Below are 26,864 nucleotides of genomic sequence, written 5' to 3'. Positions count from 1 at the left end.
CAAATAGTTCAGACAAAACAAATCGAGACACTTTTGCAAAATAAACTCACTGTTGTGTGTATTCTGTGGTATTTGAGTTTCATCTCATTTACATAAACTTCCAAAAACTTCAGATTTCTTCACCAAAGTGTTTGGGTTTTTGTTGGACTTGTTTCCGTCACAGGATATGTTTGTTTTTCCAAATGCATGCATCTCAGTGATAGACAGAGCAATGACAGCAAACGCTATTATAACATGTTTATTGAAAACCTTTGTGACAGCATAGTTTGTCAGGCACAGAGAGAGATAGAGAGTGTTGTGAAATTGTAGTTTGTCCCCTCAGTGGGAGATGTTTGCAGAGAGGGTTCTTCGTGGTGGAATGTTACAGAGCATTCATCATGATCAAAACAGGTACATTGCAACAAACAAGCATGAAGCTATGAATTACAACAACTAAAAAACTCACATAATGCCAAATGGTTAGTTTCACCTTTCTATGTTAGAAACATGAGTTCAGAGGGACGGACAATTAATTGTGTGGGGTTGGGGGAAAAAGGACAAAACCTGATGTGGATTGCAAAATGAAATAAATGTATATGAAAATCATTTCCTCTCTATAGTTCTTTCAAAAATAGCTACATAAAACTCTAACTCAGCAACATAAAAGCATATTTCAAACTATAAATTAATCTGCACTAACATTGTTGGGTCAGAACGGCATGACAAAATGAAAATGGGATGAAAAACCGTGTGAAACCAAATAAAATCAATAAAAACATGTGAAATATGAATAGTTGATATCCCTGGAAGGACAGGTGTATATCTGTGACACCAAACGAAGCCGAGATAACAGCCCTCTCCTCCCAATTTCATTTTCAATCCTGATTTTTTTCTTTTGTTGAGCAGAAAGAGAATAAATAAGTCAGTCAGAGTAGAGACAACAGGTGGGTAAAGGCCGATGTGTGACTGTACATACAGTAAGAGTCGCTCCCTGCTGAGGCCATGCTGTTTAATCATTCGATAGCAAAGAAAACATGTTCACTCATAAAATAAATGTGTTGTTTTTAACATCTGTCTGTTGGGCAACACGATACTGACATATTTGCACCAGACTCAAAAATTAAACCTCCACATTTTCTGTTTTAGAAATTGGTTAAGCATCAACTTAACTCAAAGGAAATGTTTATATATCGCTTAATATATTTCATTTTCAAGAACACAACTGTATCCTGTGTTTCTTTCTGTCCGATTTCAGTGTCGAAATATCATATATCAAAACGAATACCGAGTGTGAATCAGTGCTAATGTTAGAAAGCTTCCGATTGGAATTGATTGGCCGTATCTTAGCAACACTGGCTTTCAATCGTTAGCAACAGTTGGGAATAGTTGCCATGGGAAAGCCATCGGACGCTTGAAGATCTTTATTTCATATTTCTTTACATTTTGGCAAATTGGCCCAATTAAAAGTATGACGAATTGGCTCAGTTCTAGTTTGTCATGGATGTACGTTAGAATAGTATTACTTTGTTACTTAATTAAACTTAAAAACAAGCCAATTCTTTTGGAGCCATGAGGGATGTCTTTTATCAGGTTTTCTAAGCAGATTTATGTAAATGTCTGAGTCTGACATGCGGAAAAACCTACGCTTCATATTCAACTGTATTTCCTTCTTCCTTAGTAAAAAGCTGCCACTTTGGAGATTTGTGATTTTAATAGGACGGCAACAATCCATAAGCCAGGACATCCTTTAAAGGCTCAAGATAAAGTTTCATTTGTTTGAAAATTGCTTTGAATTACCTCGAGGAAAGTCCATCATTTCAGGTCTTGGCTGCGATTTTGTCTATTATAAAAGATAGAATATATTGCATTTTGGAAAATACAGTGCTTTACTTTTGCTGCCATTAACAACACAAATGTTAAAAACAACACATCCTTTTAAAAATGAAGAACAGAGAGACAGAGGCTCAGAGTCAAAGAAAGCTTGATAGAATAAAAAAAAAGGCAAAGGAGGGCATCCAAATAAAAATAAAATAAAAGGATAGATGAAGACGGAAGCAAAGCCTGATGGGGGGCATCAGTATCTGATAAAAAGACTACTCTCATCATCATGTTCTGGCTCTTTAATGAAAAAACACTGAAAAGCTATGAATAACAAATACTTTCACCATAGGGAAAGCTTTTACCCAGCATGGAAGAATAAATAAAACAAAACAACGTTTCATTAGATCCATCCAACCTTTACACAAGTGCCTTTTTGTCTTTCAAAGGCTAATACTTACATACTTCCAGAGAGAACTGCTTATTTTATCTTTTGCAAATTATACAATCAAAACATGGTCAAAATAAATCAATCTCCTTTTTGTTCGCTAAATGATTCCAGGCACTTCATAGATTTGGGCCAAAACTGCACTCAAGACAGAAGTAACAATAACTGGGTGTAACCTTTCACTTCACAAAGGCCTTGTTTTTGTGCATAAACCAATGAAAAATCACATAAATTGGTGCTAAAAATTAAAAATCTCCCAGTGTAGGAATAGAAATAAATACAGATTTTTAAGTACTTTAAACATTGGTGGGGATTTCATTAAGTACTGAGACAGTCTTGTTGGGTAATTACAATAAATGTCTCTGCAACAATTCAGTTCACACACTAGAATAAGGCCATTGCACAGTAAAGTGTTGCCACCGTTTCCATTTAGCAGCGAGTGAATCGTGTTTCTGAACCCTTCGAATGTCTGCTTTTCCAAACGTCGCTTTCCCTTTTGTGACTAAATTCAGACTCTGTAAACGTTTCAACCCTTTCACTTTCTTGGGGTCAGCTGGAGAAACGACTGCATACAAAGAAGGGGAGATATCCATTTGGCAATCCTTCCCTGCACATGTAACCTCCGCCCGCCTACATTCCACAGTGCAGCGTTCGGTTCAGAGATCTGATGAACTCGGAGAAATAGACTTTTAAGACTAATTTGGCACTTTTGCAAACTAAGCTCAGGATCCACCACATACTTCAGGGTAAACAAACTGATATATACTGTTTATATAATATATATATTCTGCTGTTTGACTCGTAAGTCGCACAGCATGCCTTCATTTCAGTATTAATACTATAGAGCAGCGATAAAATCTCAAGCGTATGGGCAGGTTTTTCTCTCTCGAACAAACGGACATAACAGCTTCACACCTCTGCCTTCAAGCTGATATTCTAATCCACAAGTGTTTTGCTCAAGGGCACCTTGACACCGCATGCAGCTTGTTAGAATCCACCCTGTGACCTTTCCGTTAGAATAAAAGAGTTGGAAGCCTTCAGAGCTACCTTTAAAAGAAAAATATCCATCTATCAATGCTTTAACTCTGTAAAAGATAATTGTGAAGGTGCATTCCTGGGTCCTTTTTGTCATATAATGTATTTTGCAGGTCTCCCTCGAAAAAGAGATCAATGATGTCAATGGGATTTATCTGTATAAATAAAGGTTTGAAATGAAATGAATTCTTGGGTGTTAAAGGTCAATGTCAGAATGTGGTGTTGAGGCTCAGAAGGAGCGATAATCATCAATTATGTGTGATTCTCAAAAAGGAACAGATCACGGTTTGCGCCACTGACTGGACTCAAAATCCCAGAATGCATAGCACAATAATGCAGATTAGGTTCGGGGAGAGCCATGTCATGGTCAATTTTCTTTGTAGTTGGTGGCTCTTACAACAATGTGGGTAAAACTGGCATGTTTTCAAATTTCTCTAAACGCCACAGGTTCAAACATCTTCTTGACTAACGGCTAAAAATCATTCTGGGAAATGCAGTTATAACTAAAGTTGTGTCTATTCTCAAATGTAATGACATTACAATGAAATGAAACATTAGTCGAAGGATTTTTCCTTTAAAAGGCGGCTGAGGTTCTCTGAAGGCTCTTCATGTTTCACAGCAAATTGTTGTGGGTGTTCAAAATGTCTTAAAGTACTTGATTCGTACTAAAAGGCTTCTCTGTACATATCTTGAAGCGCTGCCATTTCTTGCCCAGCAAGAGCTAATCGTTGCTTGATATTGCAAACGTCAACTTTTCGAATCAGAATCTGAACTCAGCGGAAACGTCCGGCTGCCCTTCAGCGGGAGCCTTCAGTTCCCCAGTCCTCCTCTGGCGGTCGAATCACTCTCCCGCCCAATAACCATCTTCTCTTCTCTTATACATTCTTATTTTCTTTTCAAAAACTGCCCAGAAAAATAATAACAAAGATGGATCTAAAACCAGAGGAGTCTGTGAAGAAACGTTGCAGTTCTGTTGTAAAATAAGTTACAAAAAGAAATAAAATCTTTGCGTACAGTACTAAAATCCTAAACTAGACCTTTCCAACTTAAGAAACCACATGTTAAGTCTATAAATATCTTTACAAATATACACGTTAATTATTCAAATAAACCTTTTCTGTATCACTTTAAATGATTAAATGTTTTACACTTTCATGACAGTGTCTTCTAGATTGCTTCCTAAAAACAATACTTTAAGAAAATGTAATTTTTTGTCTTTTAAGTACATGGCTGTAAACAGCAATATGATACATATTTGCATTTATATATTTACAATAAATCATTTTTCTACATACATAAAGAACAAACTCCAAACCTTATTTGACTAATTACTGAATGGCCCTGAAACTTCGCCTCACGCTTGATGAGGACTTTGTTTCATGATCATCACAAAACCTTTTTTGTTTGTCGGGATGCTAAAAGGTTGGACAGATGAGAACAACACGTTACATGCTCATGGGATCCTCTCTGTCGTTGAGCTCTTCTGTAATAGAAAAGGGTCTTGGGAGGAAAGAGTCCCATCGTGGAGTTGATTCTGGCTTTGCTGGTTTCTTGTCAACGGATTCCCAAACCTTTATCACGATTCGAGGGCTCCGCGCAGACGAGGGGATACAAATCTGAGGTCCTCGCCTACTGGATCGCAAAGCAGTCACTGACCAATGCCCTTCACTTCCTCCTCTTATATCCATTTTTAAAAGTCAATCTCAGGAGGTCTATTCATCCCAGTAGGCACGGAATGGTTTCACCCAACAGATTGTCCGTAAGAAAAGACTGGCCCGAGTACAAAAATATAATTTCAGAACATGGTTCAAAAAATAATCCTTCAATGTTTCCAAGAGTCTGTTAGGGAGGAGGAGGAGGACAAGTCAGTCAAAGAAGATTTAAGACGAATCGAAGAGCTGAAGCACTGTGGAAGTATTGCATGCTGCAAATCTCGAGGAGTCACTGAGAGGTTAATCGCAAACTGTGAGAGGAGGTGAAAGTCCAACCCCCTCCCCAAGCTCAGATTTTATGTCCTGATAACCCCGTTGCTGGGGAGCTGTTTGGGAAGACAGGGCTCTTCAGGCAGCACTTCGTGGGCGAACACAGAGTCGTCTCCCGAGGAGCAGGTGCTGTTCGAGTCCTGGCAGGTGGGCGAGTACTGCTCGAAGGGCACCGCCAGGTCCAGGTACTCCTGTCAGAGGAGAGGGCAGAGGTTAGACCGTCAATCCTCTCTGTGGTCACATAAATAAGCGAGGAATTAAATAATATTTCCGAATCATCACCTTCTTTAGAATGTTAGTGGGTTCAACAGAGCATGATACTAAACTCTCACCACCGTTTTATGATTGTATTTCCATGCGTTTCTTTCTAAACTAAGTTGCATATTTATTTGACATCAGTGTTGTTCTACAGTATGTGTTGTTTTTTAACCCTGACTTGTTTAAATAACACAATACTGTTAAACAAAAAACCTCCCGTTTTAAAGACACAGCTGAGCATGTGTTTCAAACATGTTGAAGTCTTCATCGATCAAAATCCCTTTCTTTTCAGTTTTTATAAAAATATTTAAAAAAACATTCATGTTGAAATTGGCGCAATAAATGAGTTCAATCAAATACGATATTAGGCAAATAGATCTCAAAACATATTTCTATAGAGCTAAAACCTTTCCACATTTCCAGAATATATGGCTGTTCTACAATTGACTAATCCTTTAACTCCTGAAATAACATGAATAAAGTTGCATGAATGACTTTAAACGATATAACGTGTTAGGTGAGGCTTTATGAAAAAGTTACAATGGTCCAAGGTGAAACTCCAGGTACATTTTGTGTCCTTCCTGTTGTGAGTGAGCAGCCGCTGTGCAGAGAGACTTACGTCGGTGGAGGTCATGGATAAAACCCGGTCGTGATCTTCTACCAGCTGTCTGAAGGTCGGTCTCTGCGACGGCACCGCGTGCCAGCACTCCCTCATGATCATGTACCTGAAACAACCAATATCAAGCTTCAGTTTCTCTGCATTAAATATAAAATATTAATCTACAACAGGCTGATCGCAGATGGACAGTTTCCAGCGTGTAGGTCTACTTGATCTGCAGCTGGAGGCTGATGCTCTGCAATTACGGTTCAAGCAAAGTAAAGGCTCATCATTTTTGGTTTTTACTATTTTTCATTTTCTCCAGCTGCAAGACGACACCGCAGTTTACAGTAATATAAGACATCTTACGATAGCCACAGAAATAAGGAGAAACAGAAACGAGCTGCTGATGTATGGTGATCGATGGATCTCAAAGTACTTATGTCATGAATAGCTATGCTTAAGCATTTTAAATCAGATTTAATTTGACATTTTAATGTCTCCAACCTCAAATTCATGGGTAATTCAAATGTACTAAACGTTTTTGCACATTTTGAAGGTAAGTTGTTGCTAGTAAACAAAAATAAATGAGTACAGAATGCATACAATCTCCTAACGTTAATGCACCGAGGTATTTAGAGGTCAGGTTTATCTGCACTAAGCGCCTCCTGCTACATTTCTTCCTATAACTGACTATAATTCAGAAAAACACTTACAGTTCATGCGTGCAGTTGGCAGGTTTGTCCATGCGATGTCCCTCCTTCAGCAGCTTAAACAGTTCTTCTACTGGGATACCGGGGTACGGCGAGCCTCCCAAAGTGAAGATCTCCCACAACAGCACCCCATAGGACCACCTGAACACACACACACAAACACACACACACGATGAATACAGATTTAGAGGTCAAACTGCACTCATGCCCTGAAGCAGTCAGGAGGTGTGTTCCCCAGATAAACAGATGAATCTGGTTTGGGGGGAAATATTGATTCTCAATAATGTTTACTGCGCTCAATTTAAGATTGAAGTTGACATTCCTATTGTCTCGGGCACTCAATATACAATATTTGTAGAAACTCGTCCTTCAAAACAAAGGAGAAGTAAAAAAAAAAATGAAGAATTAGAATAGAGATTTTCCTTTTTTTAATAGATACAGAGGTGAGATGACTTGTCCACACAGCGTTGAAGCTTGCCGGCGGGCGTGTCTGAAACTCGACCAACAACCAATCACATGAATCTCCCGCCCCTGACACACAAGCAGCGGTTTGATTGGCTAGAGCTTGTACTGGCATATGATTCGATTGGCTGACGCTTCTGCCGAGGCTTCAAAAGTTGAACATTGCTCAACTTTTGCAGCGAGCCATGCCAGCAACGCTCCGCTACGCTTCCCACAATGCAGTTCGGCAAAAAGTGACGTCACCCCATTCAAAGTGAATGGTGAAGCTTTCAACGCACGCCGCTGTGTGGACGGGCCGTTACTCAATTTGCTAATTACTCTATTTTTCATTACAAACTATGAATTAAAATATTGTTGGAGACTATTTTCAGACCGTGTGAGTATTGTGTGCAGAAGGACGTGGTAATTATGGGATTGAGGCAGAAATAAAGTGAGTTATAACATACGTGACCTAGTTCTAATGTGTTATCAATACTTTTTGGAAAACAATGGAGCTCTATGGAACAGTCGAAGAAGATATAAGGCTATCAAATATTGCCATCTTTATTCATTAAGGGCTAATCTGCACAAATGTATACAAATAATACACATCGACAACTGTATACCAAATGAAAAAAGCTCATAGTATACCAGCAGTATATTTGCTTTGATGTATCTTGCTGGTGTTTCATCAGTTTAATAAAAACATCACTGTCAGCATCCTTTGAAACTGGGCCAGTATGAGCTGCAGCGTAATGTGAAAAACACATGCACACATATCTCCTTGTTTTTAATTAAATCCACTGAGTCTCCAAATGTGGATGTAAAAACGTGGCTTTCATGCATTTTTTAGTACCTTAATTGGCCATGCTTGCTCAAAAGGACAGTGCACTCCTAAGAAAATATATTATATATATTTGGTTTTAAAAGCTTAGTTTTAAAAAAATTGGAAAAAGTCTTTGGCAACATAATGTATCTCGAGGAGCACAGTGTTTCCACAAACACCTACAAGCAGTGACCTACATTGAGCACAAAGCATGAATAGAGGAACTTATTCTGCTGTATCTACAGTTACAGTCCAGCTGCTACTGTATGGTGCACCTCTAACCCGAGCCCTCCTCTCTCTTTCTGTCGGTCTTTGTGGCAGCAGCTCCAGTGAACTGCTGCATTATTCCTAATCAGATAATGGTGGTCTATTAACCCAGTGTACTATTGTTCGCCCGTTAGTCCTCTGACTCAGAATCAGACCCCTCCTCCAGGAGCCCAGTGGACTTAATCTAATTTTCCACGCTTCGGTCCAGAGGGCTCGCTAGACCTCCATCCAAACGGCGAGAGTGAAAGAGAGACATCAATATTCAGAGGTAATAAAGGGGACTGAGGAGAGAGTTGGGAGTTAAGAATAACCGCCGATGCAACTGAACTCGACGTGAACAAAGGACATCTTGAGGGTCAGTTTAGGTTCAGGACCGTTTCAGAGGCGACCACAGGAATCAGTTTCTGTTCACTGCTAAAAATGAATTTTCATCATCTATCAGGCGGCTAATAGTAACAGGCAATCAAGATGTAAACACTTCATTATTCATTGGCAGCAATAGACTGAAAATGAAGGAAAACATTTGTATAGGACATTTACATTAGGGTCATATATGAATATAGTAGAACTTTAAATAAGCCTGGTATCTACATTTTTAAAGGGAACTCGAGTCTAAATTGTGTCTCGATCGGAATCATAAAGGCATGACGCACATAACTTTCGGATGCACAGTTGCTTTGCACAAATAAAGTGTAAATTCCCCAAATAAATGGCTCCGTGAGAGTTCCTACGGCAAGTTCTGCCTCGAGAGCTGCCAATGCTTGGGAAGCGGCATGAGCCGAGATGCCAATGGTGCCCCGAGAGCTGCAGTACACACACCTTATTGTTGTGATTGTGTGATAGATTTAAGTTTAAATGTGTTTTAAGTGTCTGCCGTCTGCTTCAGAGTAACATATTTCAGGAGAAACGATCACAGGTCAGAAGTCAGGGTCCCCCGGGGTGTGTGAGAGTAAACTGGCTGCGGAGTGACTACTGTATAAAGGGAGGAGGAGGTTTGGAGGCAGGGCTGACTGCAATGCAGACCTGCTGAAACAACAGAGCGGGCCGGACTCTCCGCTCGGCTTGTTCCCAGTCTCGTGTAATCACACAGCGAGCCCGCGTTGACAGGGGCCCGTGTTTGGCTTGGATGGCTGCGCTGGGGACACAGCGTCTGGCGAGGAGCGTTTTAGCTGGGGGGGGGGTTCGGCTACTGCAACACAGATTGACTTTGTGACCTCCTCTCCTAATCGCGCCTTTATTCTCAGAGGTTGTAAAAGGTGAGTTTGTCTACATTTGAATTGCTGCGGAAAAACACCCCCCGATTGAACACCTTGTGATACATCCACGGATTGGATTTACTCGTATCAAACGTGATGACTCCATTGACCCTCTTATCTGCCTCTGTTCTCTGGATTTGCGCTGACAAAACAACAGCAAGTTGTGGAGGCTCTGTTGTGTTTCTGTCTCCCTCTGATCTCCAGTGGGCGAGGAGAGAACAAACGCAGTGAGGAATGCGGAGCCACAAGAAGCTCAGGATTATCAAGTGAGTGCAGGTGACAGCGAGCAGCAGATATTTGGTAAGGGAACGCTATGGTTCCATATTCACACGCACAAACTCAGACTTTTGATGCTAACGTGCTCAGTCACGATATTTCAACACCCGGATTCCTTCAGTGTACAGCAGCTCCACATGACTGGGCTGGAGGCATGCGACGGCTGGTTTGTGCAAACTCACACATCGCTCTGGTGCGTGTAGACCCGGTCGAACAGAGCCTCGGGAGCCATCCATTTCACGGGGAGACGACCCTGCAACAACAGAGGCACAACAGAACCGCTCGGTCAGCAGAACCGTTCTGTACAGAGCAGACGCAAAAACATGGACCCAAAATCACAGAGTTCGGCTCCGTCCTGCCGTGACACCTTGAACTTCGGCTCGCCTGTCTTAGAAACCACAGTCATTCACAAGGTTTAACGTTTTTAGAATATAAGAGTTTTTTTATAACTCTTTGGACGCATCCAGCCTGGTAAACTGAACTCTACATGCTTGGAAATCATATGAAAAGTTTATTTTAAATCAAACAAACTATTTATTTTAAGAGCTGTAGAATATGTATTGCTAGGCAACATATCCCTGATCTCACAATCCCTTCTCTTTGTGCAAGGTAAAGCTTAACATAACTAGCCATTTCTATTTTCTTTCTGACAAAGAGGCATTCAAGAATGACACTCACGTTCGTGGTCTTTTTGTAGTAGTCTATATTGTGCACATCTCTGGCGAGACCGAAGTCGGCGATCTTCATAATGTTGTCCTCTGTCACAAGGACGTTTCTGGCCGCCAAGTCTCTGTGGATACACTGAGGGAGGAAGAAGAAACGCATCAAACACACGGCCACACAACAAATTGCACAGACGCAGACACACTCCTACAATTGGAGGAGTGTGCCATTGTCTGACAACTGAAACAGCATGCTAACCAACAACCTTGAAACTTTAAACTGTGACATTGTGTCTCTTTTTAAAGCATCTGCGCAGTAATTTTCTTCCGTTTGAAACTCTGAACTTTAAAACAAAAAATTCCTAACCGTGGTTACGACCTTCAAAGTGTTTCAATCATTGTGATTCAGAAATGTTTCCTCTCATTTTAGCTAACCCTAACCTTACCTGTCACTCATTCTTATTTAACACCATACACCAAATCATTTATAACAAGCTCAAATAGATTAAGTTACAGTGCAGTGTAATATATACATTGTTCTTTTGATTGATACCAAAAAACTTTCTAATTTCTGTATTTTCTTAGGATTAGCATTCCTCCAGGCACAGATACTCAGCTCACTGAAACAGCATTTGTCTATCAGCATTAGAAAACACAGCGTCATGGTGGCTGACCTTCTGCGAGGCGAGGTACTCCATGCCTCGGGCCACCTGGTAGGCGCAGGACACGAGGTCTTTGAAGGTGAGCTGCTCGTCGGGGATCTTACAGGTGTCGAAGGAGTAGTCCATGCCCGGCGGCCGCCTCGCCCGCAGGTACTCCCTCAGGTTGCCCTTAGAGGCGTACTCCACCAGGACGTACAGAGGCCCTGAACGCAACACAGAGCACAGTGTCACTTTCAGCACTTCATATATTGTGTTAGTTATCTCCTCTGTAATGCGCTGTGGTCTCACCGTCCTGTGTGCACGCTCCCAGCAGGTTGATAATGTTTTTGTGTTTTCCAATCATCTTCATCATCTCCATCTCCGACACCAGGTCTGACAAGTCTTTATCCGTGGCGTCATCTGAGGAAAACAGAAAAGGAATAAAGAACCCATGATGAGGCACTTTATCCACAGGGACAAAGGATAATAAGTCATTCATTGTTGTCATCGGTTCATTCATTGTTTTTTCCAGTAAAGCAAAGACAAGCAGCGCAGAAATCAACAGAAGAAGACAGGAAGTAAACACTAACAGGAACAGAAGAAGAAGACAGACAGGAAGTAAACACTAACAGGAACAGAAGAAGAAGACAGACAGGAAGTAAACACTAACAGGAACAGAAGAAGAAGACAGACCGGAAGTAAACACTAACAGGAACAGAAGAAGAAGACAGACAGGAAGTAAACACTAACAGGAACAGAAGAAGAAGACAGACAGGAAGTAAACACTAACAGGAACAGAAGAAGAAGACAGACAGGAAGTAAACACTAACAAGAACACAGTATGGGCTCTGACAGCGTTTAGAGACTGGTGAATGGAAAGGTAAACTTGAACAGATTTGGACAGTTACAGAAAACCTCAATCAGTGCTGCCGTCATTTTAAGTCATGTTGGTTTTACAATTATTTGATATCAATACAATTATTTTTAAATCAATATTGTGAGTCAAGTCAATGGTTAATTTAATATTTAACCGTGTAATAAGTAGGATAATTTGCAGCAATGCAGTCATCAATGAAACTGCACATTAACCCTTAATTAAGCAGACGTATGAGATCAGACAAAGCTAATTCATATGTGTACAAAGATCATAACAGAGAGGTTCACTAACTAACCTTTCAGCATCTTCACAGCAACATCCAGCGGCTTGTTGGGCTTCTCTTTGTCGATGCCGATAGCCTCGGCCATCACCACCTGCCCGAAGCATCCCTCGCCCAGAGGTTTGCCCAGAGTCAGCCTGAAACACAAGAAAGACAGTCTTAGAGCTTTGATTTCTGCTGCTGGCAGTGTGGAGGGTTTTCTCACATTTTTTGTTTATTTCTGGATAAGCGAGGAGGAAGGTGTCGTGTTGACCTTGATGAAATGCGGCTCAGATGTTTTCACAGTGCATGATGTTTCAAGGACAACTCCACAGTGTCTGTTAGCTGTGAAATATGTGGCTTGGCAGCATGAAAAAAGCCACAACGCAAGCACCGTGTTTCTTTCTTTCTGACAGGCGTCGAGACAACAGTGATGAATGTAGATCCGTGGAAGCATTTTTCTTACCGTGTGCGAGGAAACTCCCATTTGGGGTCGGAGGGCAGCTCCAGCTCCGAGACGTTGGCCAGCATCGGTCCGTCGCTGGAGGAGAGGCGGGCGATCCGCACCAGCGGGGTGTTGGAGTTCATGGAGGAGTTAGAATCCAAGGACACCTGCTTGGGTGCAAAAGACAGACTGTTATAGACTCTGAACAGGACGAGATGATGTGTGTTAAAACAAACAGACAGAGGGGAAAGAGGAAGCCTTACATGACCTCTGAGCCAAAACTGAATATTTTATTAAAGTATAATAACCTTGATATGAACGTTTAAGTTAGCATCAAATCTTAAACTGGATAGTAGTTTTAATGAGGTAAAAATATATAAATATTTATCAATATGGGTAATATTTCAGTGAAGTCTTTGGATCACAAAATATAACAAAATTCTCAGTTTTTATATAAATATGCCAAGATTATCTTATTCAATACAAGTATATGAAAAATACTTATTTTAAAGTTAATCTAATGCCATTGCCAGTGCATTTTTCACTTTTTTGTTTAAGTCTTATTGGTTTTATAAGGGGCCAATAACCCAGAAATTGCAATAATAACTAAAACAAAAAATGTTAAATAGTAAAATACTAATGTTTTTGAATGTAAAACGGGCCAGAGTTAACCTCCATTTAAACTTCAACAAGTAATCACATTTAAAAACTGCATTAATGATTGAGTAAGTTTAAGATGGAATGATTTTTCGGTAATGACAGACTGCAAACGTCCCGTATCTCAGGACCAAAGTCAGAGCACATTCGGCAGCTCTGAGTTTTTCTGAGAAACAGCCTCTGACACTGGCGGTGACTTTTACAAACAGCCGGCCCGTGGCAGTGCAGGAGGAAGCAGGCGGAAACAAAGACGAATGAAGGAGGGAGCAGAGGTGGGCGAGCGAGAGGTGGCGTGGACGTCTCCATCCATCAGCCAGAGCCATTTCCAAACTGCTGCCAAGCTTGCGGGCCCGTCATCCCACCACCATTTATCTGACTGCTGAGGGGGGTTGAGGGGGGGGGGACTTTTGATGAATCTGTTTGTGTCTGCCAGCTTGGCCGCTTCAGGTGGGGTCCTCAAACAAACATGTCCACTTACCAGACCCCTTCGTACACTTCTCGGAGCAAAATGAGAAAAATGCTGTGAAGCTTATACAAAAAACAGCCCGACCACAGTTTTCAGAGGCATGAAAAGTAATATCTGATAGAACATGCCAGGGGGTTTACGGGAGGTTTACTCAGAGTTATGAAAAAGAAAGGAGAGAACCGGGAGATTAGCTTTACAAAAACGAAGCAAAGATTACAGAAAAATGCAATAAGGCCTTTCAATGCACTACCTTATAAGAGCATGTATATAAAAGTAGCGGAACAGAAAGATTTAGAGGTTACAATTAGAGCGTCTTAAAGTACCTACTATAACCGGCTATTATGGAAGACATAATTAGAAATATGGATTATTTTTAAACTTTCCAGCTAAATCCTGACTTTTAACCGCCGTGTTTGTTTTCCAAGAACTGTGTTATGACTTTCGGCACTATTTTCCTTTCTAAAAATGCATCTTTTTGCCATTTGAGGAGCACAACCCTTCAATTATGGAGCTGGAAAGCTGGAGCTCACACAGAACAACCACACAGTGACTGAGAGACTCCAGCAGGGTGGAGAAACTCGTTATATGCATCCGCAGTGCAAATGCAAGATAGACAACTTTCTGGATCACAAAGATTGCAAGAACCCAAAGAGTCACTCGGCACTGCCTGAAGACGTTATGTTTTCACACTGTACCGTATGCGTTTCAATGTAATTTAAAACTGTATTACTTTGCTAACCAATATTGTAAATAGTACACAGCGTTGACATTTTCTCAGTTGTAGGCTGGCCTGCAAATAAAACATGTTTTAATATTCTGATTCAATAGAGATAGTTTATTTTCTATTTAGTGTAATTTTCAATTCAAGTGCAATACACTTGTCTAGATAATGCTGTGACAAAATAATTTCCCAAATTGGGATCAATAGAGTATATTTAATCCAGTCTATAAAACAGCGATCAATGGCACAGATGAAAGTCCTTTGATGAGAGTTAAGCGCATTGAATAGAGGTGAAGATGAGGATGAAGGTTTATTAATTAATGTGGAGCTCCAGCAAGATTTTAAAAAGCACTTTGCCTTTGTTGGACATTTCCTAAAATCCTCAAGACTTTCGTTTATTTCCTATTTTGGTCTTGAACAGGGCTCGATTGATCTTGTCCTAGTTCTGTTTGGACTTGGATTTGATCGTGGTTCATCCTGAACTCCCGAGAGACAATGCCGTGAAGACTTCTGCCGTCTGTGGCGATGCAGCTGCTCCGCTTGATGTTTCTCGCCAAACAGTTCAGGGCCGAGTGTGCATTACACAGTGAAATCTAAAGTGAAATCTAAAACTAATACTGACAGTCACACGAGGGCATAAATATCCCTTAGCTGAATCTGCTCCAAAATAAATGTGAACACATGTCAGCAGAGTGATGCCTTCCAGCGTCCGCACAACGTCATCAAACCAGCGGGACAGCGAGACTCAGATAGACGCACAACAACATTCTCGATTTATACTCTGAGCTTGTGTGAGTCCTGAGCTGCACTCAATTCTTCTTGGAGAATTACCGAGATTTCAAAGACAGAAATTGCAAAGTTATTACAAGTTAAGCTAAAAGCTAAACTAAACAGACAGGTAGAGAAAGAGAGGGGGGGAAAGTGTGTTCGAATCTTGTATCTACTTTCTGTTACCTGTCTCTTAAGGGGGAACTTTGACAGTTTCTGCACGGGTGGCGTTAGCAGCGTCTTCTGTGTCGTCATCCTCATGCGGCAAAGCACAACGATGACCAAGGCGAGGATGAAGAGCACGCAGCCCGTCACGTAGATGAGGATGTCTGCGTAGTAGTCCTCCTTTTCAGCGCTGACTGCTTTGGCAGGAGGAGGTCAGAAACATGGGATGTCAGATCAAATACAAGCACTGAATAATGCTAACAACTATTCTTACACTTTTTATTGTTACCCTTTCCCAAATCTAACCTTAGCAAAAATGACTTCTTATTGATTGAAGAGAAATGTTGCTGTGCTTAGTAGCATACTTCACAACATTATTTATTTTGTATGAATAAGATCTATAAATCAAACAGAAACAGATCAGTCAGCTTGTAGTTTCATTCTGCAGCAGGTAATTGCACCTGTGAAATGCTTCTTCGCAGGGAGGTAATTACTGTGTTGAACACCTCACAAAACAAAAATGTCTTTAAATTGCCCCGTTGCCTTGAGACATTTAAACAGATGATCTGCTCTGATTAAAAAGCTCCTTTCAATGGAGGCTAGATTACATGTTCTGCTCATGCAATTAAAGGGGGCAATGACACAGTTCTAGTGCGTTTAAAGTGCGCCAACAAGTAACAATCTTTCACAATGTACGATAATTACATAAAAAAGTGAACGATTGTGCTACTGAGAAAAGCAACATAAAAGTACAGTTGCAATCACAATTTCAGCGAGTTTTTAAACATTTAAGGTGGAAGAAATGGACGAGAAAAGACCCGCAGAGAGAAGAGGAATATACCTGGAATCACCGTCAGCCAGGCAGAGTGGTAAGCATAGCCGATAGAGTTCCCTGCCAGACAAGTGTACTCGCCCGCATCCTCAAAAGACACATTGCTCAAGAAGAGAACCTCTAGCTCCTTATCTGTAGTGTTAATACCGGCCGTCTGTGGAGGATCAGAGGGGGTAAAAAGATGGAGGGAGAGAAGAAAGAGAAGAGATATCATGAGCCCAAAGCTTCTTAGAGGAAACACCAAATACAGGGTGCAGGAAAGGAAAGGACAGGAGTGCAGATTTGAAGGCAGTGCTGCTTTTCTTCTGCTGACACCAACACCTGAAAAACACCCAAGCTGCACCGTCACCAAGCTGCGAAAAAAGCCTGCTGGTTTAATCTAAATCCACACACAACCTGAAAGTTGTCACACTGCGAAACATATCCTTCTTATCAAAGTAGTCTTTTAAGATCTGAAAATGAAAATGTTTGACATTGCAGCAAGAAAAGTTTTGAATTAACTAGTTCCAAGAATTGTTGTTAAAATTCATTTTCTTGAATCCAGTACAACAATCTGCTTTATTCTGGCTTCTTACAAGAAACTGGCACTAGGGTAGAAAGGTTTTGTAACATGTTGAATTATCTTGAAAACTGTTTTTGATACTCTTACCCCAATGCCAGATGTTATCCCTTATTTAAGAAACCATACATTTAACACTCACTATCAAAAAAATACTTATTTAAGACGTTACACTTTGCAACAGACAATGGAGATTGATAGTTTTCTCTTATTTGCTGCTTAAACACGAGTGAGTTCAAATCAAACCAGCTTAAATTCTGCCTGACACCAAAGCAAAGCAGATCCCTTCACCAGCAATTATGGCAGCTCAATGGTGTAACGGCAACATCAAACTTGGAATATAAGATGTTATTTTTCAATGTTTTTTAGCTATATGCATTTGTATCTTTTAAACTTTAAGACTTTTCTTCTAGGGGTACCGCAAGGATCAACTCTGGGCCTATTGCTTTTATGTAAAATGTAATTGAAATGAACTACCGTGAATAGCTTGTCCAAGATTTTTGTTCACTTACATAAGAAATAATATAAACATTTTTAACAAACATATGTTTAGTATTAAAAAGACAAATACTTACAACCACTAAAGACACAGTATGGTCAAATAACCTTGAAATTACTCTAAAATGAAGTCCCTGCTGTTGTGGCTTTTCCCCTTTGACTAATGGTTAGTGCAATGACCAGTGGGGGAGTTTCAAACCAGTGTCTGATTTGGCTTTGTAGGGGGTTTGGTGGTGGGGGTCTCTTACTCCCAAGGCCTCAGTAATTAACAGTGACATCCAGACCCAGTCATGAATCAGAGTCCTGCTGCATGCTCTCATATAAGGGCACATTAATACAACTGGAGAATGCACTCTCAGTGAAATCAATACCACTGTGTGTTTGGTTGTCGAGTTTTTTTTTTTTTTACATGGGTTTTATATTATGCGTGTGTAAAAGTGGTGGGCCGGAGAGCGGGAGACTTTTTTTTTGTCGCAGTATTTAAAAGGTGTGTTTGTTATTGATTGGGGAGGAAGACAAAGTGGCACTGGATGTTAAAATGGATCGGAGCTACTAACTAACAGAACGGGAGAATATAAACTTAATTCCTAGCAGAGGAAATAGTGTGTGTGTCAGTTAGCTCAAGTGTGTGTAGATCTGTTTTGTTTTTTGTCGCAGTGATTAAAAAAAGGTGTGTTTTTTGTATTGATCGGGGAAGAAGAAAAATTGCCACTGGATGTTAAAAGGGATACTAACTAACACAATGTGAGCATATAAACTCAAATCCTAGCAGGGTAATGTGCGTGTGTACAGTGTGTGTGTGTGTGTGTGTGTGTGTGCGTTGTCCTATTAGCAAGCCAGTAAGTCTATCAAACCCACAACCGAGAAGAGCCCCGCAGAGAGGAGACACAGCATAGCATCAAATGTGCTGAGGTGGCAGTCCTTCGGAGCTCAGGATTTACCTGGTTTGTGCACCATGAGCCAGAAAGCGTTTTCCGACCTGCCTACAAAGTTTGAGGCGCGACACCAGTACTTCCCGGCATTTCTCTCTGTCACGTTGGACAGTTTCAACTTACTGTGGGCCTCAGTTTGTCTACTGTCAAAACTCTGTAAAGGGAAAATGTAGAGGCACGGTGAGGCCTTTACAGCAAATTCCTGCAAGAACGCATGTAGAGAACATAGATGCAAACCTGGAGAAAACATACACACATATACACACACACACGGTGCCAGTTTGCGAGCTTAAAAGCATGAAACACATACACAACGTCTAATAATCTATTTGGAGATTAAAGGCATTACAGTATGTCAATCTTACCGAAACGTGTGCGCTACGTTCCTTAACACACACTTAGACTTGCTCACACACACATTGCTCGTGACAGGCACTCCGATAGAGAAACTGCAGATGAATAATTAAACGGGCTAAGCACAAAAGGAGAAAACATATCATGTTTTATGGTTGGTTAATGAACATCCAGGGCTCGGCTCCAGACGCCCTCCCTCTCCCCTCCCCACGCTGGGCCGAGCCGCTCATCGTTAACTCTTTTTCCAGGCATCAAAAGAGCGATTCAGGCATTTCTCAAAAAAATAAAATCACGCATGACCCCCTCCTCCCACCCCCAGCTGTATTTAAGTTATACGGTGTATGCCACACATGAGATGTCGCTGAGAGTCTGAATGAAATGTGGTGAGAGTGTAGAGAGAGGCACACACAGATCTCAGTAAATACTGTTTCAATTATGTGGTAGTCGAAAATAGAGCGTGGAGCCGCGGTCTAGGCTTGCTTTCCCCCCTCTTTCTCTCGGCCTGTCTCCCTCCTCCTCTTTCTCCCCATCTCTCCTCCCTCATTTTGCTCTTGTTTGAGTCACTTTTTTTTTTTTTTTAAAGTCGCGACGGTAATCTGATTTAGAAAACATTTGAATAACACTGCCAACAGGGCTGATGACGTCCTGATCACATTTTTACTTGGAAGCTTTATCAAAATGATATTTACTTTAATTTAAGTGTTTAATAGCTCATTCTGGTAGTTTTATTTAGCTAAATACTGTGAATAAGAGCCTTTTAAAGGAAAAGTTGGTATTCTAGTATTTTTACCTTTACATTTTTTCAGTTGCTATGCTATGCTATGCTAAGCTAACTGACTGTCAGCTACCATGGCAATACACTTGATTAAACATATTTCAAACTGTTCCTTAGAGTTGAGGTGGTTCCTCTAACGTCATGTTTAATGTGTTTTCCTTGATTATTGGGAAGCGACCTTCTACTTTGGTGCCAACCGTTCACATTATAAATATATTTGATATTCTTTCTAGTAAATGATTTTCTGAAACAGATTATGAAGCCAGGATCTGCTGGGGCGATGAGCGTCACTCGTGCGCATGAAGGTTATTAATTAAGGCTTCAACAGCAAAATAATCCATCATTGATGCAGCCAGGTGTATAACGGAGTACTCTATTCTAACTTGATATCATTATTTTTTAACTCGCTTCAAGTCACTGCTGAATAAAGTAAACCTTTGTTTGAAAGCTCAATCTATCTTTTAGGAATAGATGTTATGTTACTGATTTAATGTCTCCTGCTTCGCTCCTTTTGTTATTTTTCTGTCTCTTTCTCCCTGCTCGTGTTTCTATTTCATCCCTTCTTATTTCTCTCTCATTCCTTCTGTCTCTGCCTCTCCATCTTTACCCACCGCTCTGTCCCACATTCCCTCTCCCTGCTGACTTTGCCCTTCCTTGTATTCCTTCACTCATTTTTTCCATGGCTTTTTTGGGTGCCTCTTCCCTCTCTCCTCCTCCTCCTCCTCCTCCTCCTCCTCCTCCTCCTCCTCCTCCTCCTCCTCCTCCTCAAACCACGCGACGCAGCACATCTGACGGCAGCGCCGGTTAACATAACCCGTCTCTCTCCCTGTGTTGCCGCCACCACGGCAGTTAACTTAGTCCAAACCAGATGTTTGTTTTATTCCCTCGCTCTCTTGAGAGGCAAAAAATAAGAAGAAGGGAGACGCAAAATAAGAAAGCAAAAGGCCTTTTTTTTCGATGGGAGTCTTCCTCTGTTCACCCCAAATAAAATAAAAACACGCCTCGCAGTGGGTTTAGGGTGGTGTCCTCCTCGGTGAGGAATGCTTTCTACTCTATTCTTGAACACCAACACAGCCTGAAGAGGTGACGAGACCTCCAGCAGTTTCTCTTTAGCAGGAGCAAACCCTCCTAAGTCTATATGAAGCCTTCCCCACTGTGTTTATTTAACCTTTATTTCACAAGGGAGTGCTTGGGATTGAGAAATGCCTTTTAAAAGAGCAACAAGATACAGCTCCAGGACAACCTGAGAGGCTGCAGACAAACAAAACATGTATGACAAAACATCTGAAAAGTTTACCCAAAAACACTTGATTAATGCAAAATCAATATATAGATAAACGTCAAACTCTTTCGCAAACTTGTGTATGTATAATTGAAGAGTTTATTGTAGGAAAAAGTGAACACATCGGGTTCAATCAACAACACCAATCAATCGAAGTTGATTGAAGCAGGTCTAGCCTCAAAATGTGACCTTTAACGTGGATTAAGGCTTTTTTAAGGGTGCTCCTATATCATAAATGTTAGCTTTTGTTTGTTTTGTCTTCTGCATTTTTTTTAGTTTGCCCTTTGGCTAATCTTGCAGAAAATCGATATAAAGCTGTTTATGTTTTTGTTTCTCCTATTATTTGTTTTGAAATCCAATAAGTAAAGTTCAGGACTTTTAACGTAACACATATCTGATGAAATACATTTTTAAGAAATGTAAATGTATAAAATTAGTGACATTTATCATGTTGGTAATTCTGTTGTGGTCCTGCTATGGAAGTCAAAAGAACAAATTCCAGCTTTAATGAATTTAATTTACATAAACGAGTTGCCTACATTATTCAGGGCAGTGCTACGATTAGGTGTTAAAATGCAGGATCTCCTGTCAAAACTGAAGCAGTACAGGTGCCACGATCAGAACATCTGTAGTGTGATTTACGGTCATGTTTTTTGGTTAATGAGTGAACGTTTTCTCTATATGCTGCAGTAAGTGCAGGTGAGGCTTTTCCTTCCCATAATGAAGGTGTTGCAGGAATGAGCTCTTCAATTATACGCTGCAGTGAAAAGAGCCTGCGGGCCCTGCAGACCCTCCTACTGTAAAACTCATTACACGAGACATTTAGGAGGGATTCACATTAGAGGTGTGTGCGCCGCAGACCCACCTTCAGGATGTTGACGTAGGGAACGCCGTCGGCGCCGTAGCGGCTGCCGTTGACCTCCATGTGTTTGAGCCACTGGATGTGCGGCTGGGCGTCGCTGTACACCTTACAGTGAAACTCCACGTCGCTGCCCACCACCACCGACTGATTGGCTGGGAGGCCGGCCTGCAGGATGGGTCTGTGGGGGGAGCGCTCTGTCGGAGAAAGCACGGAGTCATGAGTCATGCTTGGGAATTATGCTGTAGAAACTTCTCTCTGGTGTGTTTTTAGCGCATGCTAATGTATTCCTTGTTTACAGAAGCAGAGTAAATGAGTGAGGGCTGTTTACCGAGCACATCCAGTTGGTAGGTGTGGGTGATGGCGCCGTACTTGTTCTGCACCACACAGGTGTAGTTTCCCCGGTCTGACGGCACGGCGCTCTCCATCACCAGACTCCACTGCTGGTGTCTCAGCTGGGGGGGGGGGGGGGGGGGGGGCAGAGAGGAGGGGAGATGTCAGGATTTGTTGTCATAACACAGATTGATGTGTGAGGACACGGAGCTCTTTTTTCAATAAATCTCAGGGTGAGCTTAGTGTGTCCGGACTGATAGAAGACTGCTTATTATTCCATCTATGATAACATGCAGTATCAAGTCAAGGTTATTAATAAGATTAGATGAGATGTACTTTATCCAAAATTGGGATTTTTCTGTGTTACAGCAGCATAAATACATTGCACATGAATAAAAAACATTAAAGAAGCTAGAAAGATGTCAATCTATAGAGTACGTAATATAAAAACATACAGAATAAGTCAGAAATATACATTGAATACATAGTATACATTTTGGGATTTATAATCCTTAACAAGAATAACACGGGAGCAGTTTGGAAGATTAGGAAATATGCAACCAAGATACACTTAGCAGATCCAGATCAATACTGTATACTAATTCACGAGATGAAGCTGAAATATAAGCAACTCTTTCCACACAAAAAACCCAGTATAACAACTTAAAATAATTGTGTACTGGTTGACGCAGGATAGACGTGATGAGCAGACTTTTTTTTTTGACATGGACAACGTCTTGATGGGAAACATCTCGGTGTGCCCACAGACAACTGAGATCAAAAGGATTCCGTGTGGAGAGGAAAGTCCACTCTGGATCAGATTTTACATTTTACACTGAAGAAATGTGACAGGATCTATTCAGTAATTCTCAAGATGAAAGATTGCTCAACACGCTGTAAAACAAAGATGGACAGGAGCCTTAAAAAAGAATGCCAAATATTTGATTTAAACTACCGTACTTTTTGGACTATAAGCCGGGACTTTTTTCCCCATTTTTTTTGTACAGCTAACGGCCACTAGGGAACCTCCTAAATCTATGGATTTTACAGGTACAATTAACCACCTTTAACACTATGGGCTCTATGACCGGTCCGCGCCCGCCACCTTTAAGCGGCGGGCTCCAGCAGGAAAAGCTGGAGGCCGGAAAAGAGTGAGACAGGTAGCGCGCCAAAGTAAAAGTGGAACCGAGAGACAGAACGAGAACAAGACAGACGGACAATTTAGCTGCTGCGGCTTATATGCAGGTGCGCTTTATAGTCCGAAAAGTACGGTAATTCATAGAAAAATACCCGATCAATAAATGGGATTATGTTGATGAAAAACAGCTCAGAAAGTCTCTTGGAATCATTGTCACCTCTCCCTGCAGCGATGGCAGGCAGCCTTTTCTTTCTTCTTCTTCTGCACCTCTAACATCGGTACCACTGTGCCAGTCAAGAGCAATCCTCTCCCGGAGAGTCGAAGGGTACATTGTGTGTCGTAATTGAAAGCAGGTGTGGCCGCAGAAACAGACAGATAATAACTTGACAGATTCAGAAGCTGCTCAGAGGCAGAGAGTGAGCAGCACAGCGAGAACACAGAACCTGCTACGCATCGCTGGCAGAGTCTCCACGGGCCGACCTCCACGGCGTGAGTGGAAACATGCAGACGCTCGCTGCTGCGAGACAAGCGTGGATTGAACTCCTCCGAAAGAGGTCAGAATGACTAAAGACGGGAGTGCGTGATGTCAACAAAGAGGCTTTTCAGGGTGGAACACTTAACATCACCTGCGTAGGAAAATGTGCCGACGCAGAGTGTTTTCACAAACATTTAACCCCACGCGTTTAGGTAGGAGGCCAGCCATTCACAGAACGTATATATTTGTAGGTTACGTCCCCCCCCTCCTCCTTCTTTTTCTCCCTCTGTCTTACAGTACACACTCCTTAACTCTCTCTTGGAGGCACATGCGGAAAATAGTGTAACAGTGTAAATATTATGCCTGTGTGTGCTTTCTGCAGTTGCATGGTAACGTTGAGCAGGCAGCCCACTCCACGCTGGCAAATGGTTTTTGAGAGCGGCTGGCTCCACCCAGTCTACCCCTCTCAGAGCCGGGGAGTCAAACTGAAGTCAATGGCGGCTCTCATGAGCAGATGAGTGACGCCTTATGCTGCGGTCGCTGAGCCCGGGGAGAGGGGGGGGAGGCGAGAAAAGAGGCGACGTATGAGGAGAGAAGGAGGTGGTAAAATACGAGCTGAAGTCGATGCTCTTTCGAGGCCAAGACCACCAACAGAAACAGAGAGAGACTGTGATCAGAGTTATGGTTTATTTAGGCCTCCATATCATAACAAAACCTCATTCACTGACAACTTAAAGAAGGGAAAGTACATTCACTTCTTCTGAGGTGCTGGGCTATCCAACTTCTTCTGACAGCTGTACTAACTGTGCAGATTCGGATTTAAATTAAACTTCTTATGACTATGGTTGCTGTCAGGAAATAAATCTTCTTTGTTGCTACTCATAGTGTCACAGCCTGTTTTAGCTCAATGTATTTCTAATACAATCTGCAGAGGAGTATTTCATACTTAAAACAAATCTGCAACAGGAAAGTCCCCAAACCAGAGCTTCAAAATGAATCCGGGCACACTTTATTGCTGTTTTTTTTATATTAACAGTTGTTACAATTTGCATACCAGCCAAAAGTAATAAGCAATTTTGTGATGCTTTTTGTCTTAGACTTGTTGTTAACTTATCTTAAAGCAAGGTTTAATAGAGAAAACAACAAAACTCAACTTTATATAAAAAGTTGTAATCATAAGCCATCACTATGTCTGTCACACACGGGAACAGTGGCCACTTTCAGCAAAGTTTCATTGTCCTGTCTTTCTTTTCACTTTGGACTATTACTGCCTCCACTATCACAGCTGCTCAAAGTGTTGATAACCACGAGAGAAAGGTATTCCTCCACTGCACATTCACCCAAATGGAATCACATGTGTGTAGTAGTTATTAACTTTGAGTGACATTTCCAATCGTATTCCCCTCTGTCTTCCCCCTGACACGTTTAATAATTGTCTGCATGCCACTTGCTTTAATGACCATGTTACATTGGCTAACCCCTGTTGAACCTGCAGCATTAGTCCCCGAACGTGATAATCCTATCCCATCCAATCATGCCAGATTCCAAACAGAATTACATTATTAAGGAGCTTACGTTAGAGTCATACGAGGCTTTAAAGGTTTTAGGGCTTTGGCTGTGAACCTACAGAAGGGCACAAGCCATGGGAATGGACAGGGGAGTTTGATACTGCAAAAAGCATTTGCTCAGAGGAGAAAGGAACGGGGAGCAGATTTGGATTTGCATTGATTTATGATGCATGATATATCTTGAAACAAATGCATTTATCCGCTTCTTTTAAGATTTGCTCTTGCCTTACAGAAGCTGCCAGAGAAGTTAGCTCACCCTATTGGCAGATTCTTCATAAAAAGAATCCACGACTCGACTGCCAGCCTAAATGGTTCATAAGCATGCAGACATTTTATTTTTTGCAGTGTAGCAGTTGTCTGAGAAAACACAGGAAGCTCTGCTCTCTTTATAGTCCAAACCCTCCGTCTTCACCTCGCAAAATAGCCCTGTCAGAACCAGTTACCAGAATGTATGACTGTGTCAGAGCGGAGCAGCGGCCCGGATCTGCGCTACCGTCTAATTTCACCTACGGAGAAAGAGGAAATAGATAGAAGAGACCCTAGGGGCTGGTTATTAACGCTGGTAAAGTTTGTGGGTCTTTTGACATGGGGTTGGCTCTACCTGGCATTGCATCATTGCATCTCATCAAGATGAGAAGAGCGTAACATGTGGAGTGTGCAGGAGGAAACCAAATAAACAAGATAATCTCTAGTGTATTTGGGTAAAGCGACAGGGGAGAAAGGTGAATGACGATGGAAGTGATTAAAAAAAGGGTCCAAAAATAATCTTGCAAAGTGTAGCAATTCCTACGTGGCCTACAGAGACTCACAATCAAGGCTGTGTTCAAACTTGGCACGGTAAAACAAGGATTTAAAGTGCTTAAAGTCTTAAAAAGTAAGTGTGAAGCCAGTTAAAGAGGCCTGCCTTGGAAACCTGTCAAAATGGGGTTTGGAAAATCATTTAAGCGCTGGGTTAGAAGATACACAATAATTACATTGTCAACTTTTGTCCCGCCGCAGTTTAGCATGAACACAATACAATCCCTTGCAGCATATGTGGCAGCATACAACAGCATTGGCTTTGGCTGTCAAAGGCTCAGGCCTGTTCAATGGGCTGGAGACACACCCCTCTCCCCACCTCCCATCTGATGGCTCAATAGACGGGTGAACTTTGACCTCTGGGCCCTGCCCCTCTATAACGGAGGAGGCTTGGAGCACCACAGTTGTCTGGGGAAGAAGCACAAAGCTCCGGCACATCGCCCTGATGGAATTTAATTTCCAATTTTACCAATGAGCCGCACATCCTATTAACCGTGTCATTTAGTTTCAACAAATGTACCGTTTGGTTCTCCGTGTTGCATTTCAATAGACTTACAAAGCGCATGTAAGATAGAAGCGAATGTCTTAACAACCTTTAGCGTGCTGAGAAAAAATATACTCAGAAGACATTAGTGCACAGCTCGTGTAAAGCTGGATAGTCTGAGGGTTTGTCTGATTCAAACTTGTAGGAGTTATATTTATACAACTATGTACTATACACTTTGCTGTTAATCTCTTTCAAAACTACAAGCATTTGTCCCACGATTATACAAGTCACTGAAATGTTTTCGCTGGGAAGCTGAAGAAAATAACAGTATAGATGACATAAATATTATAATACAATATTACAAAAATATATAAATAGATTTAAGAAAAAGGCTGAATCAAGGAGAGGTCATGGTT

At 41.4% G+C, this 26,864-nt stretch overlaps 1 protein-coding gene across 7 annotated transcripts in view; it reads right to left on the bottom strand.

Moving 5' to 3' along the window:
* Positions 1-224: 224 nt before the first annotated feature.
* Positions 225-26,864, bottom strand: part of fgfr3 (fibroblast growth factor receptor 3) — a 75,203-nt gene continuing 48,563 nt past the window's right edge. For 5 of the 7 annotated variants that reach the window (XM_034111315.2, XM_034111317.2, XM_071201686.1 and 2 more), the window contains 13 exons: positions 21,981-22,104; positions 21,656-21,846; positions 16,400-16,544; positions 15,580-15,752; positions 12,803-12,951; positions 12,373-12,494; positions 11,510-11,662; positions 11,234-11,424; positions 10,576-10,698; positions 10,080-10,150; positions 6,835-6,972; positions 6,140-6,245; positions 225-5,453 (listed from right to left, as the gene is read on the bottom strand). In XM_034111315.2, coding sequence (XP_033967206.1) covers positions 5,289-5,453; positions 6,140-6,245; positions 6,835-6,972; positions 10,080-10,150; positions 10,576-10,698; positions 11,234-11,424; positions 11,510-11,662; positions 12,373-12,494; positions 12,803-12,951; positions 15,580-15,752; positions 16,400-16,544; positions 21,656-21,846; positions 21,981-22,104 — 1,851 coding nt within the window. In that variant the 3' untranslated portion in view covers positions 225-5,288. The remainder of the gene's footprint in view (positions 5,454-6,139; positions 6,246-6,834; positions 6,973-10,079; positions 10,151-10,575; positions 10,699-11,233; positions 11,425-11,509; positions 11,663-12,372; positions 12,495-12,802; positions 12,952-15,579; positions 15,753-16,399; positions 16,545-21,655; positions 21,847-21,980; positions 22,105-26,864) is intronic. The other 2 variants (XM_034111320.2, XM_034111318.2) reach the window with 1 other exon arrangement.

This window comes from Pseudochaenichthys georgianus, chromosome 22 (genome assembly GCF_902827115.2).
Source record: "Pseudochaenichthys georgianus chromosome 22, fPseGeo1.2, whole genome shotgun sequence".
Classification (NCBI taxonomy): domain Eukaryota; kingdom Metazoa; phylum Chordata; class Actinopteri; order Perciformes; family Channichthyidae; genus Pseudochaenichthys; species Pseudochaenichthys georgianus.
Note: the sequence above shows the minus strand (reverse complement) of the source record. Positions and strands in the feature narration are given on the sequence as shown.